This window comes from Scomber japonicus, chromosome 21, assembly GCF_027409825.1.
Source record: "Scomber japonicus isolate fScoJap1 chromosome 21, fScoJap1.pri, whole genome shotgun sequence".
Classification (NCBI taxonomy): domain Eukaryota; kingdom Metazoa; phylum Chordata; class Actinopteri; order Scombriformes; family Scombridae; genus Scomber; species Scomber japonicus.
Genome location: NC_070598.1, coordinates 8,879,571 through 8,907,324, shown reverse-complemented (window position 1 = coordinate 8,907,324; position 27,754 = coordinate 8,879,571). Strand labels below are relative to the sequence as shown.

Genomic DNA, 27,754 nt, shown 5'->3' with positions numbered 1-27,754 from the left:
TCTTCAACAGGACAAATGCTATGCTTCAAAGTCCTGCCATTCAATAGTAGCATCATCTCTTTCAAAAATCACTGAGTGCTTTAATCACTGTGCATTTTTCAGCTAAGTAGCTAATTAGAAGCATTTAGCTAGTAGGTGGTCTAAAAAACTCCTGCAATATGTAAGCTAAGATGTACACACATACGGGTGGAGAAATTCAGTATAATCAGCATATAAATAACCAGATCAAATCAGCTGTACTCTCCGACAAATGATAAATTGCTTGGAAAGAGAACTTCCTATTAATGATATGTCTTTAATGGGAAGCAGGTGTATGGGTATAGGCAGATTATCATATTGCAATGAGGTCAAATTATGGGTTATCATGAAGATGTAAAAGCACCTCTGACACACTGTAGCGTGAGTCTGGTCATCATATTTCTGGTATGAGCGCCCACAGCACTTCATATACAATATAAATGGAAAGCATATTTTGGCTCTGCCCAAACATAATGTGCGTGGGATGTAAGAAAAAGTAGGGAAGAAGACACAGCAGATCATAATAATGTGTCCATTGTTCAGTGCTCCTTACAGCTCTGTGCTCAGGCCCCCCATGAATATCATACATTAAAAACATAAAAACATTATTTTCCCAATATAGCCACTGTGGTGTTCTGCATCTATAACAGTAAATGTCATTGTTTCACACCTAAATGTGGATAAAGCATCTGTTTTTTTTGCCAAGCCAACAGAATTGTTGAATCCAAACTGCATAGCAAATGAGTAAATGTATCTGGGTAGCTAACGGAACCAATTTATTCACTATTCATTACTTTGTTTGTGCTATAACCTACGCATGAGGTGTTCTTTGATAATTTAGCTTGACTGGCCAGCTGTGTTGTTACTCCCATTTTCATTACATCGCTTCCTCCGACACTTCTCTCCTCCCACTCTTTCCCTAAAGGGTTTCAATGATATTAAAGTCTTCTTTGGCCTTAGCAGTGCAAAAACAACAGTGCTTTTCTTTTTTTGTGGTCTTCCCTGACTGACTAACACTTTTTTCAGTCATTTCCTCAGCCTGCGTGTGTATGAGAGAGTATTTTCTTATCAGTCAGTGCTGCAGTTCATTGGAGGTCACTGTTTTGATCATTGTGGTGACAGAGTGAGAGCTCAAAGCTCTTATTAAAAAGGAGAAGAGCCTACTATTACAACCAGTATTTAAACGTTATGATCTGTACCAGTGTGGCATTAATCTCTACAAACAGATATTTGCATATGAATGCAGGATGTATAGGCAACGGGACAAGATTTTGGAATAGTATTGACCAATCATCTCTGAGTATGCTTGGGTTGCCCATCTCAGAATACATTGGCTAATGTCCGACACCAATCCAGCTTTTTATTAGCTTTTTTTATTCATTTGTATTCATGTGCACACGTTTATAGACAACAGCTGAAATGTTGTCTGGTCTGTCTCACGTTGCTAATCGAACTATAAAAAAAACAACCTGCACAGGGACGAGGAAACCTTGGTCCGCATATCTGATATCCATTATCCAGATATCTAATTGGACCCCAAAATATTGGCCGTTGGTCCCAGAGGCTAAGTTGTTGTCAGAGAGCCGATGAGTTGTGGTGCTTGCATATATGTGCATACAACATATAAATACAGAGACATGAAGTCTTTTTGCCAGTCTGGTTTTGTTCCCCTTTCAAGTGTAATTAGTTTAAATGATTTTACTTATATTAACTTAACAGACTCTCTGCTTTATGACATGATTAAGATGAGCTCTGTATTACATTTATCAAGATTTATTCAATGCTTATGTCAGCTGTATTAGATGATGTAATGACATAAATGATCCTGTTATGAATATATTTAGAAATTTAGACAATATATAATGTTATATATAATCATCTTCTTTCCTGTCGCATTACTGGCGTCCTGTTTGTGCTGCAGTTGTAAGACCATTACACATTTCATACCTTTGTACTGCTTGAATTATAGGTCTAACATAGTGCTTATAATCCAAATGTGAATCACAACGATTTCAAAACTATTCTTGAAAACGTCTTGATTATTAATCAATTCCAGTCTGAATCATGAGGAGGGAGGTCTATAACCTTGGACATGCCAGTCGACAATGCAAAACACTGCAGTAGAAGGGCAGAAAAAAGGAAAATCTCTCTGCCCACATATCAGGAAATAAAAAGTGTATGCAAAACAAGAACTTGATCCAGATGACTCATATCTCCTCTCCATCCCAGAAGTCAATGCCTACTTATTTGTTTGTCATGTTTATGGCAGCCTTGACGACTAATAACTTTCTGTGGGAGTCTCTTGTGGGTGGTAATCTGCACCAGCAGATCGGCTAGCCATATGTTCTTTGATTATTGAAGGTGATGTGTGAGAACGCTGTCAGCCCACTGCATCGTGTTATCTGAAGTAGACACACAGGTCAAGGCTCACAACCGAAGCCCGACACATGCTAATGAACTTATCTCATAAAATATGCATCGAGCCCTCCCAGGGCTGTACAGTGGCAGGGGCGTGATTTTGCAGGAATTATGGGAACAGTCATTTTCCATTATGTCGATGCTAAATGAGGAGTGACCTGCGGGAGAGGCATGTCTGACTCGTGTCAAGATAGTTCCTGCCAATTTTGCACACAGAACTTTGCAGATCAGTTTTGACTTTTAAGATACTGTGGTGACAGAGAGAATAAATGGATCTGGGTGCACCGTATAACCTTGTTGAAGTAATCTCCCTCTGAAGCCGATGTTCCAAGTCTGTGTAATTAATCAAAAGGCAATGATGTCAATGAGGGCTCCAGTTATGAAATTAGAGGAATGCTGTCTTCCATTATAGTACAGCTTATAAGTGCATTAGGAGGGAGACAGGAACAATAAACCAGGTGTGGAAACCATTAGCTCCATCCTTCATTCTAACTATTTGTGGTTCTGGTCTCTTGTTTTCACCAAAATTAAGTGTCTCGTAACAAGGTCTGAGCTGAATCTGTTAAATGTGTATTGATATGATAGTTAGCATTGCAAACAAGGTGTGAACATCAACAGTGCAATAATGAATGAGGCTTAACAAATAAGGTTGGTAATAAGTTTTTCCTCTTTTGTGGAGTAGGTTGCATTATTATTAATGATTGTTTAATTGAGAAATCACTTTTTTTTTGGTCATCTTAATGATTAAAATGTGCTACCTGTCCAAAAAACCATAGCTCACCTGAATAAGCACAAGTAAATAAACTGATTTTTTTTTGTGCATTCAATACTATATTTTCTGTCCATTTACACCACACAGAGCTTTCATACATTAAAAAGGTTTTTAATCCTGTTTCATTTTATAATCTGCAGTTTCTGTTTTAACATGTAGACTCATGGCAGAAATTATTTGTGTCAAATTATTCAGTTGCTGTATTTTCTTTGCTTTGTAAATAAGAATGATTGATTCATTGTGTTATGTAACTGTAATTGTGAACCATATTTTGGCTTTTCTGAGATACTTAAAATATGCTTGTATTGTCATGAATACAAAATGTATTGTACAAACAAATAATTCAGTTGTCAACATACAACAAAAACCTCATATGTTAAAAAATGCTTCAACATTATTTACATTACATATTTTCTCATTCTGGCTACACTTGTGTTTTACTCATTCATGCAAGATCAAACTCAGTGGAATAGCATGTATCCTGTCCATGCTTCATGCTCACCAGTGTTTGCACTTAAGTATGCATAGATATAAACAATAACTGGAAGAAATTACGTATAGAACTGTGTGTCTGAGAGCTAGATTACATATTGGTAATATTTGGTAATAGTCGCTTTTTTCATTGAACGCTTGTCTGTCAAGTGACACGCTGCGGCAAGCGGAACAATCTCCTGTGGCTGCTGGTTGTCAACTGTGTTGTGCTCCTAACCGGAATGATGTCTGAAGGAAAGCACAGTATCTTAAAGAAATCATTGTCACATGCTGCTTTGCGCCGACACCTCATACAGTACACATGTCAATTTGATATATGGATTGCCAATGCATCATGCCATATCTTCAGATGACTGACTGCAACTGATGAAGCAACACCACTTTTTTTCCCAAGTGCTTTAGAGATGGTTCATCTCCATTTTTAGCTACTTGAAACGTTTGACGGAAAAATACTGAGACAACATTTATGAAGCAAAAATAATAAAAGCTCATCAACAATCTCAGGTGTCATTAAATTATACATGACAACAGTAATGCTGACAAGTCTGCAGCACAGTGCGGTTGTTAGTAATTGACAGTCAAAAATGACAATTTGCACAATAGACAAGTAAGCTAGTTCATCTGAGCTTAAATCTATCAGACACTATTTTAAATGTTTATTTATGATTGACAGTGCCAGCACTATTTTTCATCATACAGCAGTTAATAATTAAAAGAAGGTGTGGGCAAACTATAAGGGCCAGCTAGTATGAACACTGTATATGCTGACCACTGTTTGCTATTAGACAGTTAGTTCTGAATTTGGTCTAATAAGCATAATTAATATTCCCAGATAATGGAGATCCAGCACAAAGCATTCCCTCTAAATGTATTTTATGTTTTCTCTCTTTTAGGTGATGAGCTTCCTATATCTGTGAGTGGGCTCCTGACCGACCAAGGAAAACTGTTTTTTGGGGTTGCCACACCAGGCACGGCTCCCCACCTCACCCATTCCCCATAAGCAACCTTCAACAAGCTGTTTCAACGTGGCTCAGCTCTCATCACTAGACTTTAACTTTGGGGACCTGAACCTCACAGATCGCCAATGCTAACAAGGAACTGCCTGCTGCTGTTCCTTTGGTTTCTCGTTGACGAAGGCTCAGTCTCTTCTTTACACCTGCCTTCATCACCACTGGGACGGAGCAGGACAGCGAGGGAGCACGCCAGGAGCTTGGTGGGCCCGATGAGGAATGGGGCAGCTGGATTTCAGCGGGTCAAGAGGGGCTGGGTGTGGAACCAGTTCTTTGTGCTGGAGGAGTACATGGGGTCAGATCCGCAGTATGTGGGCAAGGTAAAAAGCTTTATTTTTTCCAGTTATTTATGGTGCGGGAGAAGTCATAAATCACATAGTAAGGAGCTTGGGAGAAATTGAATTGGTGGTGAATGGAGGGAGCGCAAGAACGTGAGGGAGAAAAGGCAGAAATGAGAAATAGAACTGAAAAGAGCATACAACTTAGAGTAAGTTTAAAAACTACACTTGTTTCAGCTGGGCAATTTCCACAAAACAAAACATCACAATGTATTTATATATAATTGATAAATGACAGTATTCTAGGTGAGACTGTGCTTTTTAGCATTGTGGTACCATTCATGCAAGTACTGTTTGTGATGGCAATTACCACCAGTGACTTATTTTCACGTTGCCCCTTGATCTGAGCCTCACCATTTTAATCTAGTAATGGTCCTGTTGTAAAAATGTTTTCTAGTGTTTTAGGATATTAATGGTCTCAGGCATGGGGGGAAAAAATCTATACATGCTAATGGAGCTATGCCACAACATTTCTATGTCAGACCGGCAGTCACACATGACACTGAAGTGATGAAAGAATCGATGGCCTGGCAGCAATAAATGTAAATTACAGTCCTTGTAAAGCTGTCAGAACATCATAGTTATGAGCCGGGGAGGATGCTGACAGCAATAAAACAAACAGCAGAGAGACCAGATCCTGAATTGGATACAGACTGAGATATAGAGTTGGGCTGGTTTCCAGTTGCTGGTCTGGTTCAGTGTGTGATTTTAAAACAGGTTTGATTTCACAGAAACTGAACCACAATTTGTCATTATGAGACATCAAGTGTCTCACTCTGAGGCTCCAACAATGCCAGGAGCAACAAATTCTCTGAGCTCCGTGGGGCCCCGGCAAGGCTCAACGAGGCAGGAGCAGATGGAGCCTGCGCCGGCCAAAGTGAAGCCGCAGGGCCGGCCACTGCTGTCCACCCAGCTGGACGCCAAAGACGAGCTGGAGGAGCTAGGCCGATCCCAGGCTAAGAGTACTTTCCTTACCAATAACCCAGATAAGCCCAGTCGAGCTGCTCACGGCTTCCTGCAGCCTGTACAAAAAGACACCGCGGATCAATTTTACCAGCCAGCATGGCAGCTAGCAGCTAGGCAGCATAGCTAGCAATGTTAGCATAGTAAAGCTGTGCCATGCTATTATTTCTGAGTGTTAAACCAGAAACAGTTACACAAGAGAGAAAGTTAAGACAAGTTGCGTTGAATGAGTTCTCCTTATGTTCCACTTAGGAGTATCCGAGTCACATGTGAACCCTAGTGGTAAATTTTGGTATTACAGGTCCGGTCTTTGTCTTGATATCAAACTGGTTTGAACATTTCTACACCAGCCCAACCCTACTGAGATATATACACATATCCCATCAAACACACTCCCCTCAAACCTTGCCATCTCAGTTTTTAGAAGGCTATAGGATTTTTTTATTCACTGCTGTGGCTTAAGACATGCGTAAGTAAACTCTGTGGGGGTTTAAGGCTAAACTTGTAATTTGGCACTCTTAGCTTATATAGGATAATAGTAAGACTGACTTATCTGCCCTAGTGCCACTGCAATCAGCCCTGACAAGCCATGCTGTTTATGGTAGTCTCTGAGGCTACAAGCAGGGGGAGGGAGACTGCTGTCTGCTTTCACTCCTAAGTCACTTAATCCTGGTGCTGCTGCACTGCTTCAAAATAATTGACTGATTCTTTGTCATATGAAAAGCATTTGGAGATGAGATCCTCAGACCTTTGTCAGGACAGTCTTATGGGAAAGGCTTTTGGTTCAAAACAATTGTAGCTCTAACAGGATAAAAGCTTAACAGATAATGGCTGGAGACTGGGAGGGCAGGGTGTTGGTGACATGTCTTCCAAAGAATTTATCAAGTGCTATCAGAGAGGCATATAAACGGTAATAGTTGTATTTTCAAGGGACATAAATAAACTCTAATGGGCCATGAGTTTCAGTGTAATGAATGCTTCTCCTATAATACATCAAAGCGTAATTGTGCTAATGTATTCACTCTGGAGTGTACACATGATTTCCATTTAGTGACCTGCAGAGTTTACAGGCTACAATGTCTCGAAGATGCTTAAAGCACCCTTCTGATCCAAATGAAAAAAATATCTATTAAACTGTTTACTAGTATTGTTTTGCTGCACCCCTCCCCCCCATCCCTTTCTTTCTTTGAGCATGAATGAACATAATGAACATTATCTGATTTCCTCAGAGGTTATGGTTGGTTTGCATAGTTGCTTGAAACTAAGGTTCAATTACCAATTTATTTTCATTTGGCTCTCAATCAGTTCATTTCCACAGGCCACACCAAATGGTGATATGCTGTGCTTGCTATTGTGGTCAGTTTGTTGAGTCTGTTATCACTAAACACTTGCAATCTATATTACAATCTGAGGAACTTTAATTGTCAATGGAAATTGTTTATAGCCAATTACTATATTATGATAATAGTTTGCCATGGTTATCTAAGGTACTGTAGCTTTATTTGCTCACAGTGATGCTGACAGTGCCCTCTAAAGAGGAAACAGAAGCAGAACGAAAAGGTTAAGGGAGTAGCTGGTTTCAAAGTTGGTTTCAAAGTATAAACCAGTCAACATCTGAATCACAATGTATATTTAATTTATATTCTCTAATCAGTTGTTTCTCCAGGTAAACACATAAAAGCATGACAAATGTATGTGTTAGTGAGGAACATGAGTGTGTGCATGATACAACATGCTGTTTCATATGACGCATGATGCCTCTCAAACTATCTGTGCACAATGCTGTTAGTATTCATTCAAGAAAAAAACTTGTTTGTTTGGCGTTTTTGTTTCATCCCTACATACCCTGGTTAAAACATTAAGAAAATGTGAACCTTTTGGTATAAAAGGCTCCGCTTTTTGCATAACATCTCCAGCCAGGACTGAAATGCTGCATGGCTGCTTTGATTCTCCTCAAGATGGCTTACAGAATTAAGTCTTATCTTAGCCTGCAAAGCACCTGAGATATGCAACTGTATGCGGACAATCACACTACAAACTACATTTTGAAGAATGCACACATTTTATTTCATTCATTAAATGGGGAGTCTTTTTTTAAATGCTGATCAAAAACACTCAAATTTGATGTTAAAGTCAATATATCTGGTACTTGACATGTAGACTGTTTATATAGACTGTGGTGTTACTGGTCAGTGGAGGAAGATGTATTTGTAAGAATTCTATGCAAAGTGAATTTAAGAAACAGCATCAGTGATAAAGTTGAGTAAATATTGTATCTGTGTGTAGATGAGAAAAAGCACAAGTAAAAAAGAGAACTCTCATCAAGACTGTTGTATTAAATGCATCAGTGCCAGCTGTAATTGCAGCAGTTTTTTTGCTACTAATTGACAATGGCCATTAAAAATATAATTCACAGTACTAACACACTAAGAAGATGCAGTAATTGTGTCAGCTCTGACAGCGTACAGAATACAACACAACCACTGGAGGGGGAGGGGAGAAAAGGTGACCACCACTGATGACTAAGAGCCACAATATCAGTGTTACAGATCAGCTAGTTCACCTGTTATTAATCAGTGACTTTCACATGAAGGCACTGCTGGTTGCAAATAGTGATGGCACATAGAGACAGAATATAACATTTAGCTGTCCTCAGGAATGCCTTATTGACTGTTTCGCTTTTTCATTTAAATTTCAAATAAGTGCTCATCTATTGCCTTAGACATAAATGAACCTTGATCCATTACAAGAGGTCCTCTAGTGCATACATGATTCATCAGAATACCACAGAAATAATTAGCTCAGGCTACTTGATAGTTGATCCAGTTCACCATCAAACTGCTGTGTATATCTGAGTCATGAAGCGTTAACCGTGTATAAACAGCCAGATCAGCTTCAGAGCCTCTTGTTGTGCTTGTAACGCATTATTTTGGGGATATCAGTGATATTCTACTTCTTCTAATACACTCATGATGCCCATAATGGAGAATAAGAAAATTAAAAAATAAATATTGCAACAGAGTGCAATCAAATAAAACACACTTACTACATCTACAATAAATAAATAAATAAATAAATAAAATTTAAAAAAAAAAAGATAAATTAAAAAAAAAATATATATATATATGTATATATATATATATATATATACATATATAGTAAACTTCAATAAAGTGGGATTCAGGGCAACTACAGGGTTTGCATTAGATGATAGCTATTTTAGGTATTTTAGTCAAAATTTGAAGAACCAAACTGAAATATTAAAAACAAGACTAGCTTGAGGCTTTGTGAGTGTGTACCGTAGCTAAAGGCTAACATCAGCATGCTAACATTCTAACAATAATAATACATACTTACTAATGTTAGGTAACCACTTTAGTTCAGTATGTAAGCATGCTCACATTTTGCGACTTAGCACTAAACACAAAGTACAGCTGGGGCTGATGGGAAAGTCATTAGTTTTGCAGCTATTTGATCGTAAAGCAAAGAACTGACCTGATGATTCTCACAATTCTTGGTATCAAGATTCATTTAAGGAACTATGCTTGACTCAGGAATGATTCTTGATTGGATAAATAGAAACGGGAGCACTGTTTCGAGGCTCTTACTCCAGTGCACTGTGTGAAAACAATTCACTTGTATCCTTAGTCCACTGAAATGCAATATGAAACATAACTGGCAGGTAAGATAAATGGTCATGATAAATGGAACAGAAAAGCAGGAGAAAGTACAGAGTGTTTTCATTAAAAAAAGTTAACTGCATTAGTTTAGAAGCATCTTTCAGTCTCCAGTCTGTATGAGAATAATAGAATGAAAATATAATTTACTTTCTGGTGATTACATTTGTTTATACAAACAGAAGTTGGTTTCTGAGTTCTGAAGTCAGGGAGTAAAAAGTGGCTCGGGCTGTCTCCAGCAGTGAGGAGCAGCACCGACCAGTCAGTTCAACTTATGAAAATAGCTGCAGTGTGTGTTGGTCGGACGGTCTGGTTTATTGATACTGAACTTGTGTGCTCCACTTCACTAAGCAGGTAAACAGTATTCAAAAATAAGTTAATTAGTGCTGCAAGCTAATTATGAAGTTAATACAAAATGCACATAAACAGTTGTGAACCACAAATAAATGTATAATGTGCACATTGTACACCATCAGGGTGCTGCACATTGTCCTCGTATCCAAGTCAGGGATCACCAGGAACATACATTTATTCACCAAATGTCATGGCAATTAAACAATAGTTGTTGAGACATTTCACACAAACAAAACAAAACAAAAAAATAGGCACCTCATGCTGGTGCCAAAGGAAAAGTCAAAGTATCACAGAAATAGATGGGATTGATCCAAGTCTACAGATTTGTGTGCCAATCCATAAAGAAGATATTTCACAGGATAAGTGAAAATGTTATTCTACTAGTGGCATTCATTATGGCATTAGGGATATCTGTATTAAAATGTCATGGCAAACCATCCAATCATTGTTTTAATAATTCAGTGAGCCATCTCTAGAGCCATGCTAAAAGTGCTTGGGATGACATTATTGTCACAGATTAGTAAACAATCTTATCAATATCAGTTGCTGAGCACCTTCACATTTTAAATGCAATTAATTCATGCAACCTAATTTGAAAACAAAATCAGTGAAACTGTCTAACTATGAAAAACAACAAGAAACAGTAACAGTGTTTCTACTGTAATTGTAGAAGCCAGACCAACGAGAACCACCAGCAGACCAAAAATCTATTAATTCAGAAATCAATAGCATTTGGGGGACTCTGTGTGTGCTGTTCCAAAACAGGAGTCAACCTCTGTGTCGTTGCCCGGCAAACTCTTGGTAGCGTAGCTCCTTTTAAGGAACAGGGCAGTGCATAATGTGTGTGCGTAGAGAGTGAGAGATTATGTGAGAGAGCAAACAGCAGAAAAGTGACGGTGACTGCAAGCAGAGCAGAAGAAATAGTAATATGATACTAAGTTATCAAATGCTGCAGCTTCTCAAGACAAAGAAAAGCCTATTGTTTCCCCATATGCATTAAAAGTGAGGAGGGGGTTAGCTCCAATGTTAGCAACAATGGTGCTGACGATGCTAAACAGAGAAACAGAGAGGAGTGAAATGTGTGTGGCTGAGTCTCTCCAGAGTTTGTGCCCCCACCCCCTCAAGCCTAAACAGCTGCTTTGCCGCACTAGATAAGGTGGCAGACACTAAACGTGAAGGGAATGTTAAAAAACCTGAAGTCACAAGTGGGAGCTTCTACTTACACTACTTATCCTCTTTTCTCCCCAAGGTGTAAATAAGGTCACGGCAAGATGCCTCCATCCAGCATGATCTGTAGCACTGCTGCTGCTGCTTGCTATTGACAGAAACTGCTCAGGTTATTTTGTTTTTAGTTTAGTTAAGTTTACTTTAAAAAATAAAAATAAAATAAAAAAGTACAGTGGTGATATTAATACTACAAGTAATCTGTTAGGTAAGTAAAAAGAGCAGTCTACCAAGGGTGAATAAAAAAAGATTAACATTACTTAAATTATCAATCCAATTATCATGACTGTCTTCCTCTGCAGTTTTAAAAATACATAAATAATTATATCAGCTGAGAAGCCAAAAGAATGTATTGATCCTAAATCACTTTAAGCACCAACATGCAGAGATTTCTGACAATCTCCTGTTGACAGCAACCACATTATAGCAGATTAGCAATTAAACCCTGCACAGAATTAGATAATGCTGAGGCCTTTTCCTATGCCGAGCAGTGATTATCTGCTAGAAAAATCTGCCATTAGTGGTGTGGTTGTATATCAAACTGAGCTGCTTCCTCTCACTCTCTATTAAACTCTCCACTGAGTTCTGCACTTTATTCTCCAGCATTTCTTTCTGGCATCATGGCACTCTGCATTTGAACACTGTGATAAATTCCCGTTTGTAATACCTTCCCTTCAATTATGGAAAGTCAGAATCGGCTTTCAGGAGCTGTGCTTGTCATTTTGACGCATTATAAATATAATGACCACTTACTACCAGTAGAGGTGGAAGCGAAAGCAACAGTGGCAGCATTGACTAATGCTTTTTGTATTGACAACATGCAAAAAAACCCCACAAAACACTACATTTGTGTACTATTTATCTAATAACCTACAGAGAATGCACATACAGGCTTCAAAATAAGAGCACAAAGGAGCAAGTTTAGTGAATACGATACAGAGACAGGTGTGTAAAGAGAGATTGTTGTTGTGAGAGATCACACACAGCGTTTGTACACAGTACTATCTTTCGCAAACCCACCGATGAGGGATTGGACCCACATAAGGACTACTCGATCTCCATTTTTGCAGTGTATCTTAAAAAATACATATTTTGCATGTCAGAATCCACACTGGAAGTCCACACCAGAGAGAAGCGTGTTCTTTATGCACAAGTCAGGGGAACATGATAGCAAGGCAACATGTGAAACTCTCTCAAAGGGGACTAAACAAATTATACACTTGGCAAGAAAACGCAGCAGAGGAATCAGTTCCATAAAATAACTCGCTAAAGCTGCAGCCATTAAGTTCAGAAGGCTAAAATCATACCCATAACAGCACATGTACTGAAGGTTAAAGAGAAATCCAATCAATTTAGATAGAGTCACACTTGGGACCTATAAAAAGGAAAAAGGAAAAGAAAACTCTCAGTAGCCTTTATAGTAATATAGAGCATGCAGTGGCATGCTCCAATGCCCCGTTTCTCACACTTTCAGACAAAAGGTCGCTCATTTAAATAAAAGTCAATAAACCACTTTTCCTAGAAAGGGCAGACCTGCTTCTCCTACAACTTGTTTATCCCCTTGCTTCCTGCCTGACAAGAAATGACCATCCTTCTTTTTATTGATGGCTTTTCCTCACAGTCCCACCCCACACCTGGCTGAGATTTATTACTGATGTGTAGACCGAAATTTAATCTTTCAATGAGGACCTATAAGAACGACATAAAACTCTTTTCAACAAGACCTACGCACCGGAGACCAACAATAAGAGATTCCATCATCTGACCATATGAAATTTACCAGCCTCACCAGTGATAGTGTGTTCCACATTGTTAAATATTGTTTAGTTTGAATGCTTTGGAATTTAGTTGTAAAACGCTTGGAGACCTGAAGAGGCCCACATAAAGGCAGCAAATTTGTTTAAATGCTGTGATAAGGATAGCCACTGTTGTAAAATACTTCCGTGAGACTGACTGGAAGCCAGCAGCTAATTAACATCAATGCCAGTATCACAGCCCAGTGTAGAGTTTTGACCTGCAGATCTGAAAGGCTGATCTGGTTGATCTCTCCATGGAGTCCATCAAGAATGACTAATGCAATAACAGAGGCTCTGACACTACAATACTGCAATCACTGATATGGGAACAAACAGTAGCACACCAGTATCTGGAATTAAATGACTCAGTATTAATAGAATGATTTAATAGTAGAAAAATTAAGTTAAAGTTGTGTGCATTGTGTAAAAAGTTCATAATGCACTCATAAAATATTCATGCATGCTCTCTTTAATATTTACCCTAAATTCATCTAGATATGTGTTGCCTAATAATTGTCAAATGCAAAGTAATTTGAAAAGATTGCTCCGCTGAAGATTATGCACGAGGTGATTCAGCCGCTCGTTAGAACATATTAAGAGGTTGAAGGCATTACAATTGTAATGTGCGCTGATGATGAATGTTACGGGAAATTCACAAAAGAACCGCTGAAATAAAAGCTAATGACGCCATTCATCTGTCCTGACAAAATAATATATATCATATATATTTTGTCCTCGTGGGGTAATGGACTTTTCTCCTGAACTGCCTGGATCATATTTCCAAATGGTGTTCTAATGCCCCAATCAGTATCACTTACTTATGTGGTCAGCGTTTTCCATTTGTACCTTGACATTGACGGGCAATACTGCCATGACTCTGGATAGAAAATTGCATTCTGCATGTTGTATCAATATCACAATATTGCTTAATCAAGTGTGATATGAGAAAAAGGGAATCAAGCTTTAAGCCCATTCTGTAGGATCAATAACAATCATGTACATTAATGTGATATGTCAAAAATCATTCTTACACCATGTTATTGTCTATTTAAAAAAAATAAAAAAAACATCACATGAACGATGATTTTTTTTGGTACTGTATGACAAAGCTTCTACTCATTGCATCACATTAATTCCTTCAGACTGGTGACCTAGACAAGGCTTTTTTTTAAACTACCTAACATTTTATTATTATTATTTCAACAAGCGTGACTACAATCTCCATCCTTCAACAAACGGTGAATGTAGTCGTTTGCATTTTGATGAATGGCTGTTTACAACTGTATGAGAGATGTAGGGAGCACTGAACTGTGCTAATACAACTTCAGAGGTGAATACAACTGAACGGCTTCTATCTGTCACACACACTAGGCTATATCTGTCAATCCATCCCATTTAGTCGTCTTTCTCACTCTCTCTCTCTCTCTCTCTCTCACTCTCTCTTTCTCATACACACAAACACACACACATTTTCAGTGGTTGCTTATCTACCTATATGGCCTTCTGTGTGTATGTCTGCTTTTTATTTTTTATTTTTTCCTCCATCCCTATTACCTGACTGAGGCATGACACAACCCAGATAGCGAGCTCTGAGCTGTCAGCGCCAAAGAAATGGCTCGCGAGTCAATATCGATCAGCTTTAATAAGCTTGCAGCATTTGACACAGTTGTTTTCTTTCCATCAGCGGCTCACCAGCATACTGACTACCCCGCAAGAATGTACCGCGCAACCGGCACTGACCTGACAATGCACCACCTCAACCACCTACAACATGCTGCTCCGTCATCACACCGCGGTTGAGTGGTTGTTGGATTGACGGTTGGGACAAATAATGAACTGCTGCATAAAGATAAATTGAAGACAGCAGTAGGACAAGGATGCATACAAAGCACAGATGGATGCTGAATAATTCCCACTGATTAACAGCTTCACAGTAGAGATTCTGATGGGAGACATATAGTCCATGCTGCAGTCCTGCTTGAAGTGTAACCTGCTGTTACATATGGATCAGAATCAATGTATTCACGGTATTGAAGTGTAATATTTCTATGTGGCATGGCCCTATGGCACTGACCTGTCTATATTCTAAAAAAAACAGGAAATATAAAAAAGCAGAAGGCATTAAAATTAATTTCATTTAAAGACGACAGAAACAAGCATATTCCGACCCTTTCCAGGATGTTTACTGATTTGTAAATGCACTCGCTGGTTTCGAGGTTGCTGGGCCGTTCAAGGAAACAATGTTGGCCCGCTATCAAGCAAAGAGTTGTGGCTTCCATATTTATTCCTGAGAGGAGCTCCATATAATCCTGGAAGCAGAAATCCAATTACAGCATTTTCAACAGAGGTTGGTTACGTTCTCCATTGAAATCACTCAAATTAATCAATATGCGGGTTTACAGCATAGCCGATGAGAGAGCGTGTGCTGCAAATCCTGCGAGGAGCAGGCAACAGCACCTTCTCTCACAGCCAAGAATTCCCTGTAAAGCACAATCATTAAGTGACTGTTCCTCAACCGCTCATGACAAGCTACCATTTCCCCCTCCATTCATACTAGTAGTTCAGTAGCTTTAGTCAGTAGAAGTAGTAGTTTGCACTGATGATTATTAAGAGGAAAATGACAGGTCTGCTTATATTTGTTTTGATAACAGCCTTGATGCATCTCCTCAACTGATCCTGACAGGACAAAAAAGCCTAATGGTTAGAGAAACCACTGTGGATGGATGTTATAGGACAGAGCTGCCTTCATCCCTACAATATCTCAGTTATGTCTATAAAAAAGCATCACATCCTGACAAAATGAGCTTAAGTGAGATTTTGAACCATATCATTATTGCTGTAACATCCTTTTGATGAAAGAGTTAACTGTCATGTTAATTTTTTGACAGTCCTGTTTAGCACATTGAACAATTGAACACTGAAAAAATCACGAATGCAAACATAATTACTCAGATGGTGTGAGTTTTGAGGGTGACATGAATCTTATTGCAGTTCCTCACACTACCTGTTTCTTTTTATAGCCGTCACGTCAACGGGTGCCATGGGCTGATCAACTTGCTAATTATGCTTATCATGAAAAATGGAGTGTAAAAGACATTCTCACCATAATATGGGTGCATATCATGCTGTCTCTACATGCCAGCTCTCATTGAGTCATTCTGCACATTTGGATTTACATAAAGGTTATCAGTAATGCCATCATTTCAATTATGCATACACTGGTGTGTGGACTCACATGGTAGATTGGAAACAATTGTTACAAGAAAAAAAAGGACAGTGTTTTTTTCTCCTCCCTCTTTGTTAAAATAACTTATTCTCTTCTGGTGTACTGTCAATAAGGTTGTGGCTGTGATTCTTGCCTCTTGTGCCCCACTGGGTGTTTTGTAGTTTAAAAAGAGCCCTTGTCTGCCTCCTTATTAATGAATCTTTTTATATAATTGATTACCATTGTTAGAGTAATGGGATTTTTAATTAATAACAGTCAACTTTCACTTATAATTAATGAGGCAATGTGCCTATTCTTTTCATATTTGCATTTGCATTTCTTTTTCATCTTTAATTGTGGAGTTCTGAATCAATTTGCAGGTGCTTCTCCTGGGCGTTTGTATTGAACAAACTGCAATTTGAAAAAAAAATCCTCTAATTTTTTTGGGTTAGGGGTTTTATTTAATTTTTTTTTTTGTCAGTCAAAAAGACAAGCAAATAGATTCATCCATTAATGACAAATACAAGGTGATAATGTATACCATAGTACACAAAAGTATGTAATATGTGTGCACACATGACAGAGTATACCAACGCCCCATCCAGCCTCAGTGAAGAAATGTATTAGGGCCTGTGTCACTTTATCAATATTTGGGTTTAAATGCTTTTGTTTCAGAATAGTACAGTTGATATAAATTACCATGAACCCCTGAACAGTCTTATCCAATCCAAATCAACATGAAAATAAGATTAATTCAATCACAAACACAAACTTTGTGTCCTCAAAAATTCTCAACAAAGACTGATAGCTTTCACCATAGTAGTATGTAGATATTTGGTAAAGGTGTGTTTGTGTTTTTGTGTGTACCCCCTGCATGTTTTATATCAGCCATGTTTTTTCCAGGCTGGAGCTAACCAGTGAAAGATTGTAGACCTCATTATGATTACATTGTTGCGACAGTCCATCTGCTCCTGTGATCTTTTTTTTTTTTACTATGCCAAGAGAAAACCAATTTTCATCATGCCTAAGAAATTAGATTGCTGTGCACTGGTATGGTCATTTCATCTAATAGAAATAAAAAGTTAAAAAAAAAGAAGTCAGCAATACTAAAGTCTGCGATATAATGATGTACTGATGACTTTATAAGTTTTTTGAAAGGATTGAAAAACATGATTATGATGTTACGAAACAATAAGAAACAAGATGGATTATATCTGAACAACAGTTAGACAAAAAAAATATAATCTGAAAGGTCCCCCACTGCTATCAGAGTAACACGGGCTGCTGGAATAAACACAGAATTTTATTAAAGGCTGACAAACCTGAAAGTACAAGTTTCTGGGGAGCACCTGAGGGCAACAAGACTCTTAAACCAGACTGCTGACAGCCAAACAGGCCCACAAGAAATACATCCCACTGATTTGGCTCAACTAAAAATGCAATAGTTGGATGACTGCATTCTGTTTGTATTATATGCAGCAACAAAAACAATCCAAGTTAAGAAAGGTTAAAGAACACTCAAAGACGTATGCAACTCTCGCCGACATCTGATGTTTAGGGTTTGAACTCTTGTGGTTCCGTTTTTTGACAAATCATTGCTGTGCAGCCTCACCTCCCTAATACCAGACATGCAATTTCACACAATCTCACAATAACAGATAACTATGATCACTGCTGTTCAAACAAGTACTTATCCAGTTTGTCTGATGGTAGCACTTTGATTTCAAAATAAGGAGTCTGTGTCACAATTTTTTATTTTTCTACAAAACCAGATAAAAAGTAAGTAGCGATAACCAATGTCAGCATAACACAAATACATGAAAGCACACACAAGCAAGTGAGTGGTTCAGCGACCAACACTGAGGTAATGGCACAGCGACCTCAACTCAAGCAGCATAGAAAAGAACAAAATTGAATAATGTGCTGTACGTATGTAAACAGAAGACATGTAAGAAGTGTGTTGTATGTATGCTGCAAAAATGGTGCTGGTTTAAAAGGAGTCTGTGTCACAGTTTTCCATTTTTCAGTTACAAAAATAAGCAAACACTGCCAACGACACACACAAATATATGAATGCACACATACACACAAGCAAATAAGTGGTACAGCGACCAACATTGAGTTAATGGCACAGCGGCCTCAACCCAAGCAGCATGGAAGAGAACAAGATAGAATAGGCAGAAGACATGTTAGAAGTCTGTTGTATCTACAAAGTCAACAAAGCCACCTGTGAGCTAATCCATCACACAGCTCATATCCAACATATCCAATCCCAAGTTGTTGTCAAAGATTAAACACTGAAGTCAAAATCACAGTGTTTAATTAGTCTCAAAAGCTGCACACATAAAAACAAGGCATTTCTGCTCTGGGAGCACATACAACAGTATCCATGAACAGAAAAGCATCTTGACAAAGGAGCATTTCTGCTCTTCTGGTCACTTTGAACACTGACCCTGACCCTTGGCTGTTTGATTTGACCACTGGCACAGTCAGAGACAGGCAGTTGCTGGAGAGAACAACCATTTTAGCTCTAAGCTAGACAGAAGACATCAAATCAATCACAAACTTGATAGGTTTTGATTCCAAAAGTGCACTAACGTAATGTATTAAATACATGCAGTCACATGGAAGGATAGACATAGTACTTGACATTGCTCAAACAACATTCAGGATCGAGAGGACAGGAATAAAAATTAAATTCATGTGGATTCCTGCACATGCTGGTGTGGATGGAAATGAGCTGCCAGACCAATATGCAAAGAGAGCAGCATGAAAAAGAGAAATAGGTATGGTCGTAAAATATAGCAAGACTGAGGTTAAAAGTATAATCAAATCAGAAATGAAAAAAGAAATGGCAGGAAGAGCTGGAGAGAGGAAATGAGGGTTGATAATACAATAGCAAAAAAAATAAAATAGGAGAAATGAGAGGAAGCAATAGAAATAAAAAGGAGAGGGAGGACATTATATGAAGGATGAGGTTTGCTCACGCCAGTCTGAACAGTACATTACACAACATCAGGGGTCAAAATTTACTTCTTTGTCCAGCGGCCAAAAAGCTAGTAAAAATTCAAATTTTGCCAGCCACTCAACAGATTACCATTGTGGGATTTTTTTTTTTTTTTTGCTAGTGAGTGAAGTAACTCTACCAGCCACTCGCACATTTTACCAGCATTAGGCCAGTGGCTGATGCTAATTTTGAGCCCTGCACATCATGAATAAGCATCATGAGGTATCATCACATCATTAATAAGCATGCTATGGTTAGATGTGAACATTGTGGACTACAGGGAATGGTGGAACATGTATTTTTATACTGTGCTTGATATCAACAAGAGAGACACTTAAAATGACTCTCCAGAGGAATCACATGACACTCGGCTATTAGAATAAATGTTGCAGACGAGTTCAGGTGATGTAAGGTCCAGGGCTATTTTGAGATTTTTATAAAACACAGGAATTAATTGGAGAATTTAATGGAATATGATATTATCTGTTCTGATCCACGCACAAATCCAGATGGTGGTTATGCACTGAAAAGCTGTTTGCCAACCACCTTTGAAAAAAAGTAAAAAACCCATCAGTCATGTGTATTCAATCCCTGCCACTAAGTCTTAAAAGTTAACTTGATGATACATTTCTGCTTGTGGATACTGTTTGTGTGCAGGTTTTCAGATTAATTAAACGCCATGTCAAAATCCCTGCACAACTGTAAACAACATAATAATATATCACTAAATCACTTCTGTTGTTCACTGTTCAACTGGTTACATGACACACACACACACACACACAATACTAAAAAAATGCAACCATAACTGCTCAAAGACATGCTTCCTTAACTTGACAGCACAGCCTAATAAGTCAATTTTTTATCACTCATATTAAGCAACAAAAATAAATTAACTGAATCCACTAGATAAACCATTGCCAACACCACCACAGCAGGTGGGACAACACTTATACAAGCTACACATCTTCATTGACATCTGAATGGTGCAGCGACCAACACCAGCATGATGGCACAGCGGCCAAAACCCAAGCAACACACAAAAGAAGAGAAAATGCTGTCCTACCTATTTGTAGTCACACCTGCAGAGTGTGTCCCATCAGCTGTCCAACTTTGCTCCTAAACAAACACAAACACACACAAAAAACGCACAAAGAGGCAAATTAGCAGCACATCAGCCAACATAGTAGAGAGAGGCAAAGTCCAGAAGCTAGCCTTTGTTCAACCAACTTCTGTGACTCTATATAATCAATATAAAAAAAATTAAGGTTTTCCAAAGGGATTACTTGCCAAACTACAGTATAAGAGAGAAAGAGTGATCTATATGTTTCACCAATTTGACATTTTTTGAGCAAACAATGTTTTGATTAATCAAAACAATAGTCAATAGATTAATCAATGGTGAAAATAATATTTAGTTGCAGCCCTAGAAGATCACTTCTGCACCAAATACATGACCAAAACAGGGACATAAGGCCAGATTCAAATGTATTTGAAATGGATATCATACTATTAATGAGAATATTTTCTAATATGCCTATATATAACAATAATGGAAAAAGTATTCAAAATCACATAAAATAACACAAATTAATCTTCAGTGCAATGGACTGATCTCCACTGTAACTCATATTAGTAATTAATTGGTCAATGGTTATACATTTTTTCCAAGGGTTTTTTTTTTAACCATTTTCTCACATTTTAGAACATGTCATTGCAATGAATATTCATTTTGGTATTTTATGTAACTTTGAATGCATTTGCCAACATCATTTTGTATCAGAAAATACTCTCATTAACAGTACCCATTTCCATATTTCAAACATACTGCCCAGCTTTGTCCATGTTTGGTCATTTAACTGACAGAAGTGACATTTCAGGGCTGCAAGGATTATTATAATTGTAAATTAATCTGTTGATTATTTTATTTATTCATTTATTAGTTCTTTTGTCCATAAAATTACAGAAAAATGTGAAAAATGTCAACATTGAATTATGATTCCCAAAAGTCAATAAATGGTGATAACTATTATTCAATATTACTGAGCTGCTAAAGAATAAGACAGCAGCCAGCAGCAGAATAATACATGACACAGCAGCTTTCAACCAAGTAGCGAAGAAGAAAAAAGAAGAAAGGCACAGCGGCCTGAAAGCACAATAAAAACAGAATTCAACGTTTTCATGTCCTTCCTTTTGTAGTCAAAGGACACTTCAGGAGTCTGTTGACATCTTGTTCATAACTCCATGTGTGCAAAATCCTCAAAAATACACTTTTTTCCCCAAGTTGCCATCACAAATACCTGGAGATGTTTCAGTGGAGTTCAACTCCTCTGTGAAGTCCTTTAAAAACATCAAGCCTATAAAGCAATTTGTTGCACTTATTGTGGATTTAGCTACATATTAAACTCAATTAGCCAAGCTATCTTTACCAAAGTGCGTGGTATAACTAATTAAATAAAAGTCTTAATGGTGGAAAGCATACTTTGAGCAACGTTTACTTCAGATTTTTTCAAATGTTAGCAAGTGTTCTCTGCTTGTATCGGGCAACATTTTACATGAATTAACTCCTCACCTGCTTATCTTCATCATGTAAGCTGGGTCCGAAGTCTTTCCTCTTGTTAACATATGGAGGGCTTTGCAAGTTGTCCTCCTCTTTTAAAAATAGGTACTGTAACATTAGCACCGTTTCTTTTTTTTTTTAACATTTATTTTCCATTGACTGGGCTATGATATAATGTTAGCTACTACCTGTGGCATTTCTCAGCGTCTGTTTGGCCCCTGGTTTGTGGAGAGGGAAACCCCAAATTGCCCAACAAACAGGTGGCTGCAAGGTTCACTTCCAATTTAGCTGAAGCAAAGGTGGTAGTGTCCTCACTCGTTCCCTCGCTCCCTCATTTCATCCCCTAGCTTACCCTCCTGCAGGTGAGAGGTTTCTGATGCTTTTTGTTCTTACAAAAATTTGTATCATAAATGATTTGGTTTGGTGTGAGGTTTTTTTTCACAAAATAAGTGAAATTATATTGTTAAAATATTCAAAATTGCATGTCCTTATCCCTCATTTGTTTGGCTCATAGGAATTGGTTTTACCATCCCATAATACAATTGGCAAGCATGTCTTGAGTGGGGATCATCAGGTGGGCACTCTCCTTTCTCGCTTGGTGTCTCACTTATGCGCCCACAAAGCAACAGACCTTCAAGATGATCAGTCGAGTCCAGGTTTCTTCTGTCAATGATTCAGTCCTGTTTTCATTTTTAAAAAGTCCAGATCCTATGAATACGCAAATATTGTTCATTTCAGAAGTTTTTAAATGCTTGACACATGATGTCTCCTACATCAATGTAAAGTCCATTCTTGGTGTATGTACACTAGAGGCCTCAGGTTTCAACATCACACTTGTGTAAAGTGAATATTGGATCTCGATTGGCTTGGTCACACATCATGCTCATAGGCCCACAACTTAAACTTGGATTTTAACACAATTAACACAGAGAAACTTTCCAATTTCAGCAGATGAATGTGAAAACAAATATCTCTATATTCAAATATCAAACTCTGCACATAGCTCAAATATTCAACTGTAGAAACAAATAGAAAACCATATTTTTTGAGTGGATGGGGACTTGAACATTTGTACATCAGCTTTGACTCTGTGTTCCTTTACAGTGCTGTACTGTAGGGTTTTTTTTAATCTATTTTAATGAGGGACATATGAAAAAACATAAGCCCTTATTAATAATCATGAAACATAGTAAGAGCTCTTCCCACTAAAATGACACCTTAGGCATGATTGGGATGAAGTTTAATTTCTGAAGTGGTACAGACATTGTTGACTCCCCATGAAGAGCTTGAAATGTGTTTATTGTGGATCATTCTTATGCTTAAAAAGACACAATAATAATCATTATTATGGTAATTTAGTTTTTTTAATTATTAAATCTCTGGAACCTCAGTAAGGAAATTGTAAGGAATACATTTTAAATATAAGGGTGGAAATTGTGGTTGGAATCACAAATCATGCTTCAATTATGGGAATATGAATCTCCTTATTCATTAGCTTACTTAAAGCTTTGTAATGGTGGTGAAGTTTTTAATCTTATAATGTTTAATTTAATGACTTTAGAGGGCCTTAACCAAATTTTTACTGACAAAATTTTATAACAAAGCTAATTTTCCAGTCTGACCTTAAAATATCATCCCAAATTTCACCTTCAGTACTGACTTTTATTTTATTTTATTGTCACGTTGTCTACTTTGTGAAGGAGGAGAATATTGTTTGCATTATTTGTATGGACAGTACATAATCTACATTTCAGATTTTGTGCTCATTGCAGAAAATGTAATGGGATGTTGTTGTCACCGAACAAGGGTCATGTACTAAAAATAATGCTCATTCATTTGAATAGCAATGAATAATGCACCATGGGTGAGAACATCATAATGCCATGCTACGCTTGTGTGAACTGGGCAATTTGCATTGCATCACCAATTACTCTCACTGTGTTTGTGCTTGTCTCTGCGTGTCTTGGGTTGTTTTGAACCATAACCTACAGAGAATTTATAGCTGCATCTCATCATGTTTCCTCACCTCCCCATGGCTTGCACTGCCATAGAGGTTGAGTTGAGACTTTGCTATGTGAAAATGATAGCTTAATATTTACCAGTAGGGTAAAACAGACAGACTAAATTTCTAAAAAGGTCAGTGTTGCAGTCAGTCATTAGCAAGTGCAAAATCAGAAGGCGATTACTGGGGCAGAAATTGTCTGTCTCCTGAACTTATAATTCCTAGTAAGCCGACAAACATGAAATCACAGTCAGATGTCACCAATTGGAGTTATCATCCAAAAGCAGCCAAAAAATGTAACAATGTCTATTCAATTATGGCAATGCCTCAAATTCCATGCAAAAAGTGTACAATTAGAGGTATGTCAAATTATGGAAGTGTCTTTTGACACAGATACGGTATGCTTCTGCTTTAATGCTTAAATATCCAGTCTTGTTTCCTGGAATAAGACTGCTGTTCAACAGTGTTGGTGGAAATCCTATGCCATTGATAAGAAGGCAAAAACCCATATCCGTATATGGTGATGATCACTTTGCATTAGAGCCTTAAATATTTAAAAGGTTGAATTGTATGACTGATCTCCATAGGGAGGTAAACATAACTATGTCAATAGGCTTTCTGTCACCAGCCCAGAATGTGTTTGTCTTGTACAAAGAGAGCTGCCATGGCCCAGGATCTATATTAACAATAATGTTCTCTGGCTCGAGCAGTGATATTTAGCAACTGTGTTGAGTCAACTGGTCACAGACCTCTTCTGTCAGGTGAAGGTATTAAAAATTGTTCTTGTGGAAAACGAGTATTTGCCTAGTTTTCAAAACCTGATCTTTGCCACTTTGAGAAAAAACTCCTATCTCCTATCTCACATAAGAGAAGGTTTTTGAGTCACGCTTGACTAGAAATGGGTCCACGATGTTGAAGAGTTATCACTGCACCATAATTGCACTGAGAGAATACATTATTTATGAGAGATTTAGCCTCATTAATCTGTGAAACGTTCTGAAAGTACGATCATTCTATTTTTCTCATGATTTAGTGTTTTGCAGATTTTTGCAGAGACATGAATTTTCTCTTTGATGCGAAGTCAGTTTCCTTGACTGTCTTTGTGAAATAGTGTTCTTTGACAGCTCGTCCCCAGTGCTTTCAATGAATCATTATCTGTGCCAATGTTTGCACTCAACCTGTCTTTTTCCTCTTTTGTCTTGCAGCTGCACACTGACCTCGATAACGGGGACAGTGCGGTGAAGTACACTCTCTCGGGGGATGGGGCTGGCTCCATTTTCACAATTGACCAAACAACGGGGGACATCCATGCCTTAAGGAGTCTTGACAGGGAGGAAAAGCCTTACTACACCCTACGCGCCCAGGCTGTTGACATCGACACCAATAGGCCTCTAGAGCCTGAGTCAGAGTTTGTAATCAAGGTCCAAGACATCAATGACAATGAGCCAAAGTTCCTGGAAGGACCGTATAGGGCCAGCGTCCCTGAGATGTCACCAGTAGGTATGTGACAGTGACTTGATCTGTTCACTAAAGATAGAGAAGACAAGACCTGTTTTAATGGATCTGAATCGTGTGCACAGAATGCTTTGTTTTCTCCTCTTGAACTGAGGAAGACAAAAAAAGTTGAGTTTCAAGAGTATCACAGGTGCAACCAGAGGTGCAATGCTACTCCCCCCCAACAGATTTTGACATTTCAGAAAATCAGTTATTCTTGGTGTGCCCTGAGTATATTTCACAGCTTTTTCTTTTTACATCCACCTCCTGGGACAACAGATCAAGGTAATTCGCTGGGAGAATGGTTCCTCTTGATGTGAATGGCAATGACGCCCTTAAAACACCAAAATCTCCAGAGTACAGGTAGAAAGCAGGAATAACACAGCATAGCCCCAGTGAACACTCTAAATCATAAGCTGCCCTGTAACTGTTTACTGTTGAATCAGAGAGGCTTTCAAGTTTATCAGAAACACATCTAGTGCTGCTATGGAAGCAGAGTACAAAGATTAGCCTCAAACACCACCCACAGCATGAATCATGTAATGATCAATTAAATGATTGATAGAAAACAAATTAATCTCAATGTAGATAACTACTCAAACACGTGTAAAGTGAATGCATCGAAGATTTAAAAAATGTGTTACCTTCCTTTTATTATCAGATATACACTTTATTTATCTCTTTTGCTGGGTGATCTTTGAAAGAAAATTTGATGTTTGGTTACTACTATGTCATCATAGTTGATACTTTAAGTTATGAAGGATTACTCAATCAATCAAAAGCAATGGATTAATAATGGTTATCTATAATGAAAAGATTCTAACCAAAATATGGCTGCATTTCAGAATATGCACACAATGAAAATGTTTCGATCAAAATTACTGCAAATCTCTCTCTCTCTCTCTCTCTCTCTCTCTCTCTCTCTCTCTCTCTCTCTCTCTCTCTCTCTCTCTCTCTCTCTCTCTCTCTCTCTCTCTCTCTCTCTCTAAATATATATTTCTATATATATATATATATATAGAAATAATTTGCACATCATACAACTTTCATCACCTTTGCTTTTATTATTATCACCTTTACCTCCAGCTCAAAGGTTGTTAATATTGTAGAACATCTAAACAACTTAAGTCTTTATCAATATTTATACTAGAAAGACAAATGTAATTAATGACTTGATAAGCTGTTACATCCTTCTTGTTAGCAAGGCAAACACAATAACTAATAGAGAGATGCTTTACATAATCATGGTTTAACAACTGGTAAGTATTTAAAAACATATTTTGGATTTCAAATGTAATCCAAAAATCAATGTGCATATCAATGTATATAATTAGTTAATTTGTTTATTTGGGGGGGTTGTAATGTATTGTAACATTACAGTAATGTGTCTTATATTATAATATGAGGATGGGGATACAGTAGATAATCTTATGTTTTACAAATGTGGTTCATATCATATTCATCTCTTGTTTACCAGCAATGCCCTCTGAGGCTTCCACCTACATTTTAACTGCACACCTGAATTTCCGTAATTATACAAATCGAATTTATTTGACGTTATTTATTGTCTCACACCTTGGTAACGACTGTTGGCCTTGTCGCTTGGGAATGTGTAGGAGTTTTTCATGCTTAAATGTTACATTTTCAATGCTAGGGATTTCCTGTCCTTTGCAGACCTGAGAAGGTGTTAATGTATTATCTCATCTATTGTATATTCGTCTTTGGACACGATGCAGACCTTCTCTGGTATGTCTAATCAGGCATGTGTGGCTTTGTTAGGGAGGATTGAGACACTAATCTCTCGCGCCTAATGTTTTAATGCCATTGTTACCATCTGCTCAGACTGCAAAGCCTATTTAATATACAGCAAGTTCTTTACAGGGAGCCAGGAGCTTACCAGAATTTAAAATGACCATGTAAATGCCATCCCTCTGGTCAGTTTCTCCTGTTAATGGTAAGCGTTCCACAAATCCTGCAGTTGAAAACATTTTACACAGCCTGTTTTGAAGCTGCCCATATGTGGGTGTGTGATTGATGCAAGAAGGACAAGCATATGTGCATGGATCTGACTGCTTGTGAAGGCATCCACTTTAGCCTGTCTGCAAGTAGTCTGTCTAAAGAATCTGGGATTAATAAAATATTCAGGCTGACAAGGCATTTTTTTGATAACTCTTCTCAAACTGGAAACTTTTGAATGAATTTGGTGAATTTAAATACATAGTAAATAAGGACAGTATTAATGAAGTGGTGTTTTCAATGCCATCTAGTTAAGGAGGATGAGCCAGCCTCCAACAAGTAATTATTCTGTCCCTGTTACTGCAGGAGTTTGGAAGACTGCCATCTTAACACTATTCTTGCCATGGACCTCTGTTTTCTTAATGGTTGCATTGTTTAATAAATGGTTACACAAAGGCTTTTTTTCAT

At 37.9% G+C, this 27,754-nt stretch overlaps 1 protein-coding gene across 5 annotated transcripts in view; it reads left to right on the top strand.

Annotated features, from left to right (window-relative positions):
• The first annotated feature begins 4,749 nt into the window (after nucleotides 1–4,749).
• Nucleotides 4,750–27,754, top strand: part of LOC128382042 (cadherin-12-like) — a 61,859-nt gene continuing 38,854 nt past the window's right edge. For all 5 annotated transcript variants that reach the window (XM_053342019.1, XM_053342021.1, XM_053342017.1 and 2 more), the window contains exons 1-2: nucleotides 4,750–5,030; nucleotides 25,042–25,336. In XM_053342019.1, coding sequence (XP_053197994.1) covers nucleotides 4,785–5,030; nucleotides 25,042–25,336 — 541 coding nt within the window. In that variant the 5' untranslated portion in view covers nucleotides 4,750–4,784. The remainder of the gene's footprint in view (nucleotides 5,031–25,041; nucleotides 25,337–27,754) is intronic.